The sequence below is a fragment of the Lissotriton helveticus genome, chromosome 1_2 (assembly GCF_964261635.1).
Source record: "Lissotriton helveticus chromosome 1_2, aLisHel1.1, whole genome shotgun sequence".
Lineage (NCBI taxonomy): Eukaryota > Metazoa > Chordata > Amphibia > Caudata > Salamandridae > Lissotriton > Lissotriton helveticus.
Window position 1 is genome coordinate 7,682,357 of NC_136058.1, and position 16,295 is coordinate 7,698,651.

Here is a 16,295-nt window from a genome sequence, read left to right on the forward strand (position 1 = left end):
AATTGCGAGGGGTCCTAGGCCCGCATGGTTGAGAGCAGCAATGATGTGGACACAGACACCAGATAGGGGTAGTGGGAATCGCCACGAGCACGTGCGCTCGGCCCCTTTTATTGGCAGCGTCATGTGACACCATGACGTCTGTGGTGGGTGGGTGTAAAGTATGATACAACACTCCTGAACACTAGAACGTGTCCATGCTAGGACACTACATCCCTCCCATTTTTTTATCGCAAAAACCCACATGCAGAAATCAACCTGTGGGAAAAACAAACTGTATCAGGATGCAGTAAAGTGTTCAACTTCCGCTGAGTCCTTTTATCCGCCACTGCTTGGAATCACAGATGATGTTCAATCTAATGCGGGGAACATCAGTTCACAGTGGCACCGGTTTGGGGAGCTCGATGGAACCAGTCTATTGACGACTCTGCGACAAAATTGTCCTCACAGTCCTTCTTTTGCTAACTTCCATGGCGACGGGTGCAGTTAGAGTTCTTGTCGTTCGCCGGGGAATGATGCACGATTTCCGGTCTCGGCCTTAGCTTCACTTGTAGTCTGTGTTCTACTTGGCAAAAGGCAGATCCGTTGCAAGGCATCCCTCTCACCAGGATGACCCCTCTCGTCGGTGTTCCCCTGCCACGGGATATCCTTGAGGTCCTCTTTCTCGGATTTGCGCTGGGCTGGATGTGCCACATCAGGTTGTTCCTACGCCGCCGTCAGTGGGGGTATGGAGGAGACGATGTGCCTCACCTCAGATTCCGCAGCCTCGTCCCAAGGTAGCTGTTGGTTTCTGTCTTTGCTTGCGATGTCTTCGCCCTCCCCGGACCTTTCGGATGGGCGTCGGAGGACCGTCTCTCGTCGCGGGGACTTGCGTCCCGGAGGCCTCTGCCCCTGAGTCACCACGGCTGGCATTTGTCCAGTGTCCGTGTGACCCCAAAGGTGGATGTCACAAACGGTCTCGCTTGCTCCTCTCCGCAGATCCTGGGTGTGCGGAAACATCATCTATCAGCTGGTCTTCTTTGCCACAGGTGTTCTTCCGGCCTCGTGTTCCTCGCACCGTTGTCCTGGCACTTGTCGCCTTCCTTCTCTTCGGGAGTGTGAGTGGTCTTCCTGCACTCCTCTCTCTTTCCTTGGTTGGTTCACTGTGGGGACGTTGCTTCGCACTGACTTCTCCTTCCACTCTTAACTGTGGCAACAGGCCACATGGATATACTTCCTTCCTTTTCACGGTGGCAGACGTGCCACTCAGATCTCTCCTTTTCTTCCTTACTTTTCACAGTGGCAGACGTGCCACTCAGATCTCTTCTTTTCTTCCTTCCTTTTCGCGGTGGCAGACGTGCCACTCAGATCTCTCCTTTTCTTCCTTCCTTTTCGCGACATCACTTGGACCGATCTTGTGTCTTCTCTCCTGACCTGGGTCCTCCATGCAGTGCGCGCACTCTGCATGTGTACCCCTGGTCTTGTCCCCGTCTGGGACACTTTATCCTTCTTCCTCAGCAGCCAGAGTTGGTGTCGCGAACCTTCTTTTCTTGATGCTTGTTGGTGACGTTCGTGGGTCCACGTCCGTAGACCTTTTCATGGTTGAACGTCCTGGACCGTTTGGCGGTCCACTTCTGCCGATGCCTGGCAGGTTGCCTTCGGTCGTCCTGTCGGACTTTGCGCTACAACAGTTTTTTGGGTACCCGTCGTGGGTCAGCACTTGATGGCCGATCATGCTGCGGATCGGCTCCTGGGAGGCACCACGTCGTGTGGTCGTGCGCGATAATTGTCCTGCGCGATGGCGCTGCCTGCGCTCTTCTTTCTGCTTGCGGTGACTGTGCGTCGCCACGTGGCGCGTTGTTTGCGCACTTATGGTTCAGGGTTCTTGGACGCCTGTTGCGTGACGTTGGGTACTTGCTGCTTTGGCTGTCGTCAGGTACTTGCTGCTTTGGACCGTTGGCGGGATTAGTTGATGCTGCGGTGAGCGCCTGTGGCCACAAGGCGTCGCTGCTCTCTCCGTCCTTTGATCGCGGCAGTCTTTTCCCTGGACGTTCTTCCAGTGCTTGGCAGTCGTTTCCTCCAGACGTCCTGTCAGTGCTTGGATGCCTAGTGAGGCGTTCGCGCCTCTTCCCACGTCGCGTTGGAAGTGGCGGCTGCCGACTCCTTGCTGGTGTGTGTGGGTGTCTTCTGCGCTGTTGCGCACTTACTTGCTTCGGGAGTTTAGATGCTTTCCCTGGGGGCGCTACTCAGTCTGTTGCCCCTTGCTGCTGCTGATTGAGCTTGTGTTGTGCAATGCTTGTTTTTTTCTTTTTCTTTATTGATGCAGGTGCGCTTTTGCTTTTGTCCACTGGGTGGCAGTGTTGCTGGATCTGGTAGCAGCCTGTCTTGTGGCTCTTGTTTTCCCCTGATGTGCACTCTACTGTCTCAGTGCACAGGGGGCTGGAGCTGCTGCTGTGAATCGGTGAGTCTCCTTTATTTGTATCATGCTTTTGGGGGCAGACAAACACAGGCGCCCCATAGTTGGATGATTGCTGCACAGTTCACTCATGTCAGTGTTTGGGCCACTTCTGTGTTGGCTCACATGGGCACATGTTCAGGTTCTTGCCGGGTGCGCCGGCGCTTTACATTTAGTGGTGGGGGCACTTAGGAGTGCCTGTGTGTGGAAGTGAGGCACTGCTGGGGGTTTTGCCGGCGATGTGTGGTGTGCTGAGCGGGTGGGCTCCGCTTCAGCAGTTCTTTAGCGGGTGCTTGGCGCCCGTTTCGGGGCACAGAAAACGGCAGTCACTTTTCCTTCTGTCCTCCCTGCCCGCGGCGGCGTCTAGCAGTCCTTGCGCGGGCGGGGGGGGGGAGAATGTTGATGCTTCCCTCGGGCGGGGGAGCGCACCGCTCCTATCACTCCTCCTTGGGCGGGGGCGCTTGAGGCAGGCCGCGGGTAGGCTCCGCCGGCTCTGCCTATTCAACCGCTGATGAGGCTCCACTCTCCGGTCTCCCGCCGCAGCAGCTTCACTTTGCACACGCTGCGCGGCGGGGACCTGTCATGCTTGTCGCAGGCTGCGGGTGGGCTCCGTTGGCTCTGCAGTGTTTTCCTTTGCTGGGGTGCCGCCGGCAGGCCGCGGGTGGGCTCCGCTGGCACTGCTTGTTCTTTCTTTGGGGGGGGGCGCTACCGGCAGCCCGCGGGTGGGCTCCGCAGGCGCTGCTGAGTCTTCCCTTGGGGGGGGGCGCTACCGGCGGGCCGCGGGTGGGCTCCGCTGGCCCGGATCACGTTGCGAGGGGGGTCGGGAGGCGGTTAGCTACTCCGCTCCCTCCCCCTCGTTGTTTAAGTTGGTTGCGGGTCCGGCCGCACTTTCACGCCGTTTCTAGTCTCTGTGCCCCACCGCTTCTCGTCACACACGCGGCGGGGGCAGGGGACGACTCGGGCAGGCCGCGGGTGAGCTCCGCTGGTCCTGCTGATAATTAGGCATTAGGGTTAGTGTCTATAGCGGGTGGGCTCCGCTTGGGTGCACAGTCTCCTGGGGGTCACTACCCGCTCCCGGGCTCACCTTCGGCCGGCGGGCCAGGTCCTTGGTTGCGGTCGTGGCGGGTGGGCTCCGCCCGGCCCGTGCACCTCTCCGGTGGGGGTTTCAGCCTCGCGGCCGTCGCAGGTGGGCACTGGGCGGTCCGCTCTTCCGTGGTGGCACTCGTTGGTGGCGGTCGACGCGGGTGGGCTCCGGTCGGCTTGCTGTGGGGCTCCCGGTCGCTGCGGGGCTCCGACGTGCCCACCGGCTTCTCGGCGCGTTGCGCCTCGCTGTAGGGGATGCCCTTCAGGCGGGCAGCTCTCTTCCCCTTTCTCTTGTTTTTGAGCTGTGGGTAGTGGCACGCATGGGCTGCACTACCGGCCTCGTCGCCAGTGTAGAATTGCGAGGGGCCCTAGGCCCGCATGGTTGAGAGCAGCAATGATGTGGACACAGACACCAGATAGGGGTAGTGGGAATGGCCACGAGCACGTGCACTCGGCCCCTTTTATTGGCAGCGTCATGTGACACCATGACGTCTGTGGTGGGTGGGTGTAAAGTATGATACAACACTCCTGAACACTAGAACGTGTCCATGCTAGGACACCTAGTTGTATCATATATCTGGATGCAATGACAGAAACAGTAAAATACAAGTCGGGCGCCACACTATGGTAAGCACCAGGCGCGCAACACCCATTCAGTTTTTTCATCCACTTAAAGCCCTGCCCCCGTGGTCTTTCACGAGCTCCACCATAGTTCAAGGTTCGAATCTCTCCCGGCTCCTCATGGCTCGCGTGCGTTTGCTTCCGCGTGCCTGGCAGCTGGCAAGGAGCGCGCGCCCCGCCCCCTCGAGGCGCCTGCCAGTACTACAGCCCGGGAGCCCCCACCCCCGCCTCCTTTGGGCGTCTCCTGGTTTCTCTGCTGGGGTGGAAGTGTGTGTTCGGGGATCAGTAGTAACCGACACACTGACAGCCCGCAGCACTTTGGACCCCGCCCCCGAGAAGAGCGAGGCCAGCCCGAGGAAGTCTTACCCCGGCCGCCCCAGCCCAGCCCCTGCACGCGCTTCTCGCTGCTTCCCCCCCTGCCCTCGGTAACCCAGAGCCCCCCCGTTTGAAAAAAAGACACTGCCTGTTTGTCAGCTTACTGAGGTTTTAGAGGCGGCGGTCCATATTAAGTATACACTCGATACCTTGCCCTGCCCCTTCCCCGCGGTCGGTGCCAGTCCCCGCCGCTGCCCCCTCCGTCCCCGTCTGTCTGTCTGTCTGTCCGTCCGTCGCAGCGATGCTGCAGCTCGCGCGGAGCCTGCTGCTGTCCCGGGCCGCCTGTGAGGGGGACCCCCAGGCCAGGTACGCCGAGCTCTTCAAGAAGCTGGACCTCAACCAGGATGGGAAGGTGGACATCGCCGAGCTGCAGGCCGGGCTCCGGGCCATGGGCACGGCCGTGGAGGCGGACACCGAGCAGGTATGAGCTCCGGGAGGCTGCCTGCTGAGGCACAGGCCCCTTAGAACATAGCTTTCAAGCAACCTGGCTGTTTCTGGCCTCTAAAACTAGTCTTAGCTTTTTCCTCCCCAGACTCAACCCTTTGCACACTGGGACTTGTAGTTTCACCTCCCCACTAAAGGCTGCGGCTTGCTTACACGTCTCAGCATGTAAAGTGCTCTAAGCGAGGCCAGGCCTTGCACTGCCGCACTCCGTGGTTATGGAAGAAAATCCTAACTAAACAAGTTGCATGTAAAACTTGAGTTACTTTTCGTGTAAAGGCTGAAGGATCAGATGGGGCCCGGACGCTTGGGTTGGGTGCAGTGCCTGCCTATCTGCGCTCAGATTACACAGACAGCCTGTAGTTATAGAATCTGTTGGGCACAATCAAGCCTGGAGCACCACTGAATTGAAGGCAAAGTCGTTGTTCAATCACTTGACTTGCCTCACCCAATGTTTGCTTGCAGATCTGGCTCTCCATCTAATTCTTGTCAGGCCGGTTCTCACATTAGTTCGGAGGGGCCTTATTTGCCCTTAGCCGCTGAATCACAATGAACAGTTTCAAAGAGTAGTTGCTCCAGTTTCACTAGATATATTTTAGTACTTAACTTCGACCAAAAACGTAAGAAGTTTAAGTAACACATTGAAACAAGCATTGGTAAATGCATTACGTTTTGCCTATGGGATCAATAATAAAAGGTCTGTATAACAAAAGAAGTGACCTACATTATTTTGCCCGAGTGCAACATCTTATACAATATAGTGCAGAATAAGTTCAGAACAAAATCTGTTTACTTCACGATAGAAGATACTAGTTAAAAAATGGTGCAAAATGGATGTTGGAACCATAAATTAAAATGTTGAAAAAGTAAGCAAAATTCTGTGCAGAGTGCTAAAAGTATGAATCTAAGGTCGCCGGAATGGGTTGCAGGACAGGAAGTAGGACAGAAAGCAGTTAACAGTCGAGTGGGTGTCCTGTGAAAATAAAAATGCCCAAATCCTCTTATAAACTGGAACAGGGAGAGAAAGCAAGGAAACACATGCACTCCCATTAAGTGGCCAAAGGAAATAAAAACATAGTCTCTGAAGTATGTATGAATGAATATAAGTCTTATGGAGAGCGTACTTAACCCAGGGACATCAAGGCGCTGTGGACAGAGATCAGAGTATCAGATGTTAATGAATTTCAGAGCTAAAAGGTTAGGGCAGGTGAAAGATTGGAGCAAGTGAAAAGCCACGTCTTCAAGGATTTACGAAATGAAGAGTGGGTTTCCAGAGTGGAAGTTGAGAGAGGAAGCAAATTCCACAGATTAGCCCCTACCAGCGAGAATGCCTCCCCTCCCCCCCACCTGACTTTCCTAAACTTGGGAACTGTTACGCGATTCTTGCTAGCAGATCTCAAGTCCTTGCCAGGAAGGTATCTTTGAAACATTTTATTGATGCCTTCTGACCCCCTATTGTGGACGGCTCTGTGGACCAGGCGTAAGGTCTTGAACACAATTCTCCTCCCCAGCGGGAGTCAATGAAGGCTTCTGATGGTGGCTGAAACTGAATGAAATTTAGGGAGACCCATCACCAACCTAGCGGCTGCATTCTGCACCAATTGAAGTCGATGTAGGAGTCCCTTGTTTATCCCTAAATAAAGGGCATTGCAGTAATCTAACCTAGATACCACAAGGGTCACCACAGCCTGTTTCCGAGCTGGAAGGGAAAGAAAACTGAAGATCTTCCTAAGAGTCTGTATCATCCCTAAACAGGTCGAGACAGTTCTATTTATTTGTGAGCTCAAAGACAGAGAGAAGTCCACGATAATGCCTAAGTTATTGGCACTAAGACGGGGGGAGGGGCAAGATCCAAGAGAGACGGGCCACAAAGCCTCTGACCTGATGTCCATCTTGTCTCCGAAGATTAAGACCTCTGTTTTATCCCCACTGAGTCTGAGATAGTTCTCAACCATCCATGCAGCCACTGCCCGCATACAGTTTTTGAAATTAACTGCTGAGGCTGAGACACTCTCCGTGATGGAAATCAAAATCTGAGTGTCATCAGCATAGGAAAGGACTTATAGACCAAAGGACCTTACCACGGCAGCGAGCGGGGCTACATAGATATTAGAGGGTAGAACTCAATGATGATCCCTAGGGGACTCCACAGAGCAATTGTTTGGGGCAGAAAGAAATTGGCCCATCTTAACTATTTGTGAACGATCCGTGAGGAAAGAAGAAAGCAGATTGAGTGCGGAGTCCTGTTTCCCAATTTCTTGGAGCCTGCCAACCAGTCTACCCGGAGAGATCGTATCGAAGGCTGCAGTCAGGTGCAGGAGGATCAGTAGAGTGGTGTGACCAGTATCAACCTGTTGCCGAATGTTATTAAAGACAATGGTTAATGCCGTCTCCCTACTGTGTTCACTCCTGAAACCGTGCTGCGAGCCATCGAGCAATTGGAATTCCTCCAAGTAGGAGCTGAGATGTCGTTTAAGATGTTTTTCCAGGATCTTGGGTGGAACGGGCAACAAGGAAATGGGCCGATTAGTTTTTTTAATTCTGTCGGATCAAGAGAAGCCTTCTTTAACAGAGGTTTTACCACTGCAGTTTTCATGCGGTGGGATATTGGCCAGAGGAGATAGCGGTATTGAGGATGGCAGTCAGAGGAGGTGCAATAGCCTCGCTTCCTAGTTTCAAAATCTTAAGAGGACAGGGTTCGAGGGGAGAGCCAGATCTAATCCCACTTAACAGCAACTCAGTATCCTCCTGAAGGATAGGAGGAAAGAAGCGCAAATGGCAGTCCACCAGGGGTACTACCAGAGGATCAGAGGGAGGTAGAGTTTTAGCTCCCGCCAAATTTTGACCTCTCATTAATTTTGGCATAGAAGAAACCTGCCATTTTGTCACAAACATCCTGAGAGATCTCAGTACTAGCACTGGTCGAGGGGGCTAGGAGGGAGTTAATCATGGTAAAAAGTTCCCTAGAGGATCTAATGGATTCCGTGATTGTTGAATAGTAGGAGACCTTTTTCTCACTAATAGCTTGCTTATATTCCCTTAGCCTGAGTTTTATGCAGGTCCCTTTATGCTATAGTAGGGTCCATCCGCCGCTTTCTTTCCTGCTGTCTGAGCTTTCTCAGTCTCTCTAAAAACCAAGGGGCAGAGGCGCGTTTTCTTGCCTCATAGTGCTCCTTAAAAGGGGCAAGGGAATCCAAAGCTGTTGTTAACCAGTTGGTAAACTCGTCATAGACGGCATTGATATCGGCGTAGGAGGAGCAGCATTAATTGCTAAGTTTGTCAAGCAGAACCTCCTTACTAATCCGTCTGAGGTTTCTCATCAACTCCACCCTGTTGCCTAATGTTAGGGTCATGATGAGATACTAACATTTCAAGGGTAAAGGGAATGGCAAAATGGTCAGACCATGAGAGTGGAATAGGGTCCAAGACCTTTACCCTAGGATCATTCGAAAAAATCCCATCAAGTATGCTACAAAAGAAAGCAACTCATCCAGTCAGCACAAAGTGAAACCAACATGTCTTTGGGTAGACCAAACATAAGATTAGGGGGAAAAACCATTTAAGCAAGAGCAGACAACTGACATAGATAACAATGCCATTCAATCAGGAGCAAGGGGCTGACTCAAAGCCTACTCAAAGTGTGTGTTCAGTATTGAAAACCATAGGTCTTTCCAATAGATTGCTAAAGCTGTCTGTAGCGGAGATCTAAAAAACAAACCCCAAACTTTGGCAATGAGCACACATAACTGACAAACTGTCACCCACTGAATGCTGTAGAGAGGAATGCAGGTTTTGTCTGCTGCTGATTGGCTCCAGCCCCATCCACTGAAACACAAATATTAAATGTCTAAATGATATCCAGTTTTACACTTCTAATATCAGTATCATTACTCCCCTGCATGCGCTCCACACATTATTCTAAATAATCCACTGTCCTCTAAAGAGAGCTTTGTATGTATACATTCAGCATTGCTTAGATGTTGATATTATTCCAGATGGTGATTTTTCGCTAGTCTTCTCTTTTAATTATAGGATGGCCTGTCTAAAATGTACACAGCGTTGTCCAGACCAAGCTTGGGAAAAACATGAGCGTTCTATTTCACAGGACCCATGTATCAAGAATGGTGTAACTTTCTTATGCTTCCTTTTATAGCATGGAAGTCCACTTTAACATATCTCTGGAGTACAATGACCGCTGCTTAGTCTAAAGCAAATATATACGACTCTGGCACACTGTGTAGAGGAGTAGTTACGTTTTATTGTAACTAAGCAGCCATTCTCACAGAGGAGATATGTGTATATATGTGTGTGTATGTATATATATATATATATATATATATATATATATATATATATATATAGTCTCCTTACCAAGGTTAGATGTAGAATAGTGATTGCCAAGGTTAGATGTAGAATAGTGATTGCCATTACACCAATAATTATTGTGCTAGTATTCATAGCTATTTCAGTTGGTATGAGTATTAGCCCCGAGATAGAAACACTTAGATCTACACCTACACTACTTGCACATACAGTAGATGAGCGGAAATTAAAGGCTTAATTTATAGATGCTTCAGAGGGGGTTTTCACATTGAACCTTTATTCTAGACTATTTCAAAAGTACACAAAAGCTTTAGATGCTAAGGATTTTATGTTTGTGCACAATTACCTCCTTCAGCTACTAAGGACGTGACCTACCACAATATTCCACTTTCCTATGCAGTATATTGCTTAGTTCATTTTAAAGACAGAATTATTTTGAATATTACTTATCCAATTATGATTTTATCCTTTCGGAAGTCCCTCTTCACAAAAGAATTAATCCTCACCCACAAGCTAAGGAGATGGAAACAGTTTGGTTTTCGCTCACTTAATAGGGCACTTTCCCCCTTAACTCCAAGCAGGACTTTTAAACGTGCTTTTTATCAAGGACCCAATCGCTGGGGATAAGATCTTGGCGCTGCTGTTGACTTGAAATGGCAGTGGCAGTTCCAGTCTGGTGAGAGACAGAATGCACCACATCAGCCAGACCCCTGCAGTAGAAGAGAATCATGTCATCTGTGATATTTACTAGCAAATTTGTAGGCACAGTATGCAGCCTCAGGGCACATCCCATGAGTATCTCATGTGGCGACAGTCCTGTTCTTCTGTCAGGGGTGCCTCGGAGAGTCATCTATACTAACAGCTAAGCATCTGGCCATTTGAGAGAAGTAGATGCTCATACTTTGACCAAAACGAGATTTCAGTGTTCTGCTAAGCTGCTCAACTATTTCTGAAGCTTCTGGTCGTTGGCTACAATGCAATTTTTGTTTCACTTCTAGTGCCACCCAGAGCATTCTAAGGATCTCATTATTAAAATGAATCCCTTGGTTTGACTCCAGAGAAACTGGGAATCTGAACCTGGGCAGGAGTTCTCACAACAGCTGTTTAGCCACAGTCAGACTGTCATTTCTCTGTGTTGGGTAGGCTTCTACCCATAGGGAGAAAATGCACACTACAATGAGGCTATTGCTCAGCCCATAACTAACAGGCATTTCGATCGAACCCAACTGTATCCTCTTAAAGTGTTCTCCTGATCTTCCTATATGACTCAATGTTACAGGAGTTCTCCTCCCTATAATAATTTGCTGATAGGTCACATGTCTGCGCCACAATTATTCAACTAAAGCTCTACATCTGGGAGTGAACCAGTTATGCTAAAATAATCTTACCATGGGATCCCTTCTGATAGGTGCAGGGCCATTACAATGTATGTTAATTGGAAATAGCAGGTTATCAGGCAGCTGAAATCCAAATTTTATTTGATTTTTTTTTTAACACATCCTGCTCTGATTCACCCCTGCTGCTCAGCCTCTGACACTTATTCTTGCAATCTCTTGATTTCCTCCCAAGTATCAGCTAGTGACTACAGCTTTGAAAAGGTGGTATCATAATCAGATTCATTTGCATATTCTCCCCATTAAATGTCCATGCCACTGTTGCACAATACCGAGCAGCTTCATCGACATATCTGTTTCCAATAGTCACTTAATCATTTCTGCTCCTGTGGGCTAAGCATTTAACAGCTGCAATTTCAAAAATACTGATAATCAAGGATCGCCCTAGGCATTGTCGTTTTCATTGCTAGCAAATGTTGTATATAGCACTATAAGTCACTATACACGGCGCCACTCAAATGTATCCCCATTGCCATTCTTTTTAGACACGCACGTTCCCACTGTTCTTTGTTCACTCATGAAATGTTAGGGTTTCCACTTTTAATGGGTGATACACACTAATGTCACCTGACTTAAGGATTTTGCATCCGCAGTCAGTTAGTTTCCAACAAGTTGTGCTTACGCCACTTTTGTATCATTCCCAGCCGTGAAGAGTCAGGGGCCTACCTTACCCTGACAAAACACTTGTCGGCTGGTTGCTCTATGCTGATTGATTGACAACACAAAGGAAATGAAAAGAAATCAGAAACAACTCCTCTGCGATTTTCTTTAATGGATTTTTAATGTGGACTTACACTTGGAGAATGTTTCTTATTGTTCTAATTACTCTTGTATATGAGTGCCCAGGACTTGGCAGCTGCAATTTCTTGTGGCAATTTTAATGCTTCCAACAGTCTCATCACATATTCTCCATTCCTGATAGGAGATCTGGACAATTCCTTGAATCCCCATTGTGACCATTTCTGTCCGAAATCATGGACCACACTAAAGCCATATTGACTACCAGTAACATAGTGTCACCTTTAGCTGCTCTGAAAGATAGCATGCTATTTTTAAGGGAGACCAATTCTGACACTTGAGCAGTGGTAACATCTCGAAGCCAGGAGGCTTCGCTTCTACCTCTTCCTGTATTGTCCAGACAGTATAAGCTGCTCTCAAATTCCCCATATTATATATTTTATATTTTAGGCATGAGCTGTCAACAAAAATAACAGTCGGGCTCATCGGGGAGTTCATTCTTAATGTCAGGTTCTGGCTCAGTGCATAAATCCAAAACATCTATACCGTCATGTTCAACGTCTTCCCCATCAGTCTCATTTTCAGGCAATGGTAATAATGTAGCTGTATTAAGAGTGTGACATCTCCTAAGGGTAACAATTTCAGCAGCAAGAATCAATTGTTTTATATTTTGTAAGTCTGCTGTTTGTTGCGTACTGTTTTTTTTGTTTGAGTGAGCAAAACATCCACTGCGAGGGACCATCACTGTCCTTTTTCAGCCAAATGATACAGCAAAGTAATTATATCCTGTTTGCACGCTTCTTGTGTACTTGACGCCAAAAGTAGGTGGTCAGTGTTCTGTACAAGAACTGAGTTGCAAGGCATTTGTAAAGTCTCAATATTCTTTTGCAAGATCTAATTAAAGAGCACAGGGCTTTCTGTTTACCCTTCTGGGACTCGCCACTGTGCTAAAACTCTGTTTTGAAAAATGAACGAGAACAGAAACTGTCTGTCCTCATGTAATGGGATAGAAAAGAAAGCCTGACAGAGGTCTATAACCGTGAAGCACTCTGGATCAAAGGGAATCAAAATTAATATTGTAGCTAGGTTTGGTACCACAGGACAGCATGAAATGACTGTTATACATTTTTTGTAAGTCCTGAATAATTCTGCACTTGCGGTTATGCTTCTGTAAGGCCATAATCAGCGAATTGCAAGGACTTCCGACTATTTCTCTCAAAATTACTTGTATTTACATTGATTCAATTACCGGAGTGATTCCAACAATTGTCTCAAGTGTAAGATTGCACAGTGGCTTTCTCAGGAATTGTGCATTTGGTTTAATCATTAATCGAACGGGTTATAAGGTTTTTATGCGTTCAATGTCCTTCCTTGAAAAATCTCATACTGCGGATTTTACAGTGTCTCTTAAATTGGGCGGTAAATCCTCTACCATTCTTACAGGGAACCCAGCTGTTTCTCGTCTGGCCATTTTAAATTCAACATCTTCATAGTGCATTTGAAACTTGACCGCCTTTGGTGTATAGTAAATTATGCAATTTGATTTGCACAAAAGATCCCTTCCTAACAGATTTACACGACTTGAGTCACCTACCACAAACTGGTGATCTTCTTCAAACAAGCCTATTTTTACGAGAACCATCTTTGAAGCCGGGTTAGTTATTTGCTTATTTGTGACACCTGCAACTTTGATCCTCTTTCCCGAGAGGGGTAGTTCAGGGATTTCTGCTGTTCTAACAGTGGAACAAGTCTCACCGGTGTCAGTCAGAAATGACACTTGATGGCCATTTACCTCACCTTCTACAAATGGACTGCTCTGGTCTATTTCCATGACTGTGCCAAGTATGCAATCTTCCACCCTCCTCAGGCGCAGTCATTGTGAATTTGTAGTCAATGCTCTCGTTCTCAAAAATAGTGAACTGCTGAAAATGATTCTGATTATGGAAAGGATTTGGGTGGATTGTTGAAAAGGATTCTGATTATGGAAAGGATTTGAGTTTGCCCTTAGTGCTTGATTCATATTAAATCTGGGGTTACCCATGTTCTGTGGGGCCATTGATGCTTGTGGACCTGCATCATGGAGACTTGTGCAAAAAGAACAATTGATGGACAGAATGCAGAACAATGCCATACATTCACCCCTGTACAGAGATCCAGGCCTAAATCCATCGTTTTTTTGCTCCCCATGCCATTCCAGTTTGAACCCAGCCATATGGAAAACAGTCTTGACCCCGCACCCAATGGGAAATCCAGCCCAAACTGCCAGGCCAGGTCCTCCCTCGATTGAAAACAAGCATCCTAGGACTGGTTTCGGGGTAGCACCTCTCATCAGCCAGGCTAGCTTGAATCCAGTGGATATTTGTGCATACTGATATCTGTAGGCAACCCAAAAACAAACTGTGACACAAAGCTCCCCACATCTTCCTTTTTGGGATTTTCTTGTCCACTTTATTTTTGAACACTTGTAACAGACGTTCATCCTTAGCTTCCGGAGTTTTTCTGTTAATTTTCAACCAATCAATGTCCTTTTGCTTGTACCTTCCCTTCAAAAAGGTAAACACCTCATCATGCTTTGTCATCACTATTGGCGAAGGTGCACGGGTAAGTGCATCTCTTGGGGTCTCTGTTTGAGGCCACTGCACAGCTATCTTACACTCGGCACATAGATCATTTTGCACCACGATGTCGAAAAAGATACTGAAATCTGTCCACAGAACCTTCGAAATGTTCACAAATCTGTCAACCTGTGTATACCATTGGGCAGGATTCTCTCTCAATTTATGAACGTTGTTTGTAAATGTCACAAGATCACCTTGACTCCATGGCACATGAACATACCCTCCACCTGGTACCTCCCTCATAGGCAATGTTAAAGCCTCATCTGGGGGTAATGAAAGTGGTTTACCGTTTACCTCTATAATATCTCTGCTTTTTTTTTTTGTCTCTTCTTCTGCACCCATTTGTTCTCTAATCTGTCAAAATAGTTCCACTTCCAAATGCATTTAACCAGTTCGGCAATGAGCAACTTCATTCCTGAAGATCGCATAATAACAATTGCGTCGTCTTATAATTGCCCTAAAACTTTTCTTTAGAGGAATACTCTTGGATAGATCTACTTCGTATTTCTCTGCTAATTGTGTCAGTTTATCATTATTATTTGTAGCAGCCACATGCCTTGCATTTACCTTACTCTGGTATATCCACTCACTCTCCTGGTATTGGTTCAAATGTGAAATATCCAAACATCCCCTAATGAATTCTTTCCGTTTCACCTTCAATTTTAGTACATCTAGGGTCTCGCCCTTTCTTGAACTTGTGGATGGTCCCTCTGTATCCCCTGTTTGCCTATTCTCAGGAGTTTCCTCAAACCATGGTGGCAGAATATCATTATCAACAGGTTTAATTTCCCCCATGCAATTGGAGTTGTAAAAGCAATTATTCTCCCCTCTCTTAAGGTCTGCGCATTCAATGATGGGTTCCAGGCAACAATTTGTGAGTTTTGCAAAGTTGGGATAAACCATGTCACGGCCATCCCACAAACCGCTTCTTTAACATCAGGATTTTGGATCAATGTTTATTGGTGCAGATGCAATAGGAATTGCTAAAGTCTGAACTACATTCGGGTCAACAGGGGCTGTACCACTAGTTTTTGAAACGTAATCTGGACCTGATGATGGAGCAACATAAGGACAACAGAGCACCTAAAAGTTCACCCCCAAAATCACTTTCAGTTTTTCTTGCATTCTCCTCTTTTTCATTTCCCTGCTTTTAACTCTTTTTAGGCTTTTCTGTTGTATGTAGAGGGTATATTTGAGCTCCCTCAACTACACGTCCTCCATCTCTGCTGTTCTTCATCCCATTTAGTATCAGTGTAATTACACACTGATCTTTTTGCTCTATTTTAATACTTTTCATTCTATTTGGTGTGAGCAGTATGTTCCCAAGCATTTAATGCTTCATACTGTGTGGGTCTAGGAGGTGATATCTCATATAATGTTTCCCTTAAATTCTCAATATCCTTTAAATCAAATGTGCCATATTGTGGAAATCTTAATGCGCCCTCCTTTAACAGTGATCTTGTGCCATTGACGAAGCTACCGACATGTTGGAGCCCTACATTTGTTGCCATATAATGACCTGGAGTATCTTCCAGTGGAGCCTCCTCGCCCTCACGGACAGGTACTCACTCATCACTTTCCATCAAATCTCTTAAGGGCTTGAAACATTTCATGATTACACTGATTCAACATTAAACAAGCAATGTCGATTTTATTATTTTTAAATCACGATCTAGTACAAATCAATATTCACATCCAATCCCAATGCAGTCCTTTCCTTCATAAACCTATCACAATACAGCACTCACCAACCATTCCCAGTCCTTCTCTGTGCGCCAGTTGACCTATCCCAGTTCAGCACTTTCGGGCGCAATTCTCACTCCTCGCAGCTGTTCACTCTCCTTTGCAATTTTCTGGTACACTAAATTCCACAACTTAAAGCAAGTACAATAAACTTATAACTCTTGTTTGCGACACTAAAGAATTCTACCTAGTACATTCATGCAAGTTTTGGCCAGAAATACCCTTTTAGCTTCTACAAATATGCAGATAAAATTTCGACCAGTGACACCATATCTAATATAGTTTCCCCTCTGCACAATATGTTCTACTTACACCAATTGCTATTAGTACAATCCCAATAATTTGTTGTGGCCCTTATTTCAATTGTGCGGTCGATGGTACCTTGGATTGCTCCGACTTTCATAACAACTTTAACTGCTCATTATCAAACACATAAGCACATTTTTACAGCTAAACCATTGACATTACCAGACCTCAAGACATAACTTAAATACAATAACGTAAGCTCAACATAGAAATTGCGAAAGT

General features: G+C 47.2%; 1 protein-coding gene across 1 annotated transcript in view; it reads left to right on the top strand.

The window, feature by feature from the left end:
• Positions 1 to 4,257: 4,257 nt before the first annotated feature.
• SLC25A24 (solute carrier family 25 member 24) overlaps positions 4,258 to 16,295 on the top strand; it is a 228,819-nt gene continuing 216,781 nt past the window's right edge. The window contains exon 1 of the mRNA XM_078668441.1: positions 4,258 to 4,931. Within this exon, the coding sequence (XP_078524567.1) occupies positions 4,752 to 4,931 (180 nt within the window). The 5' untranslated portion in view covers positions 4,258 to 4,751. The remainder of the gene's footprint in view (positions 4,932 to 16,295) is intronic.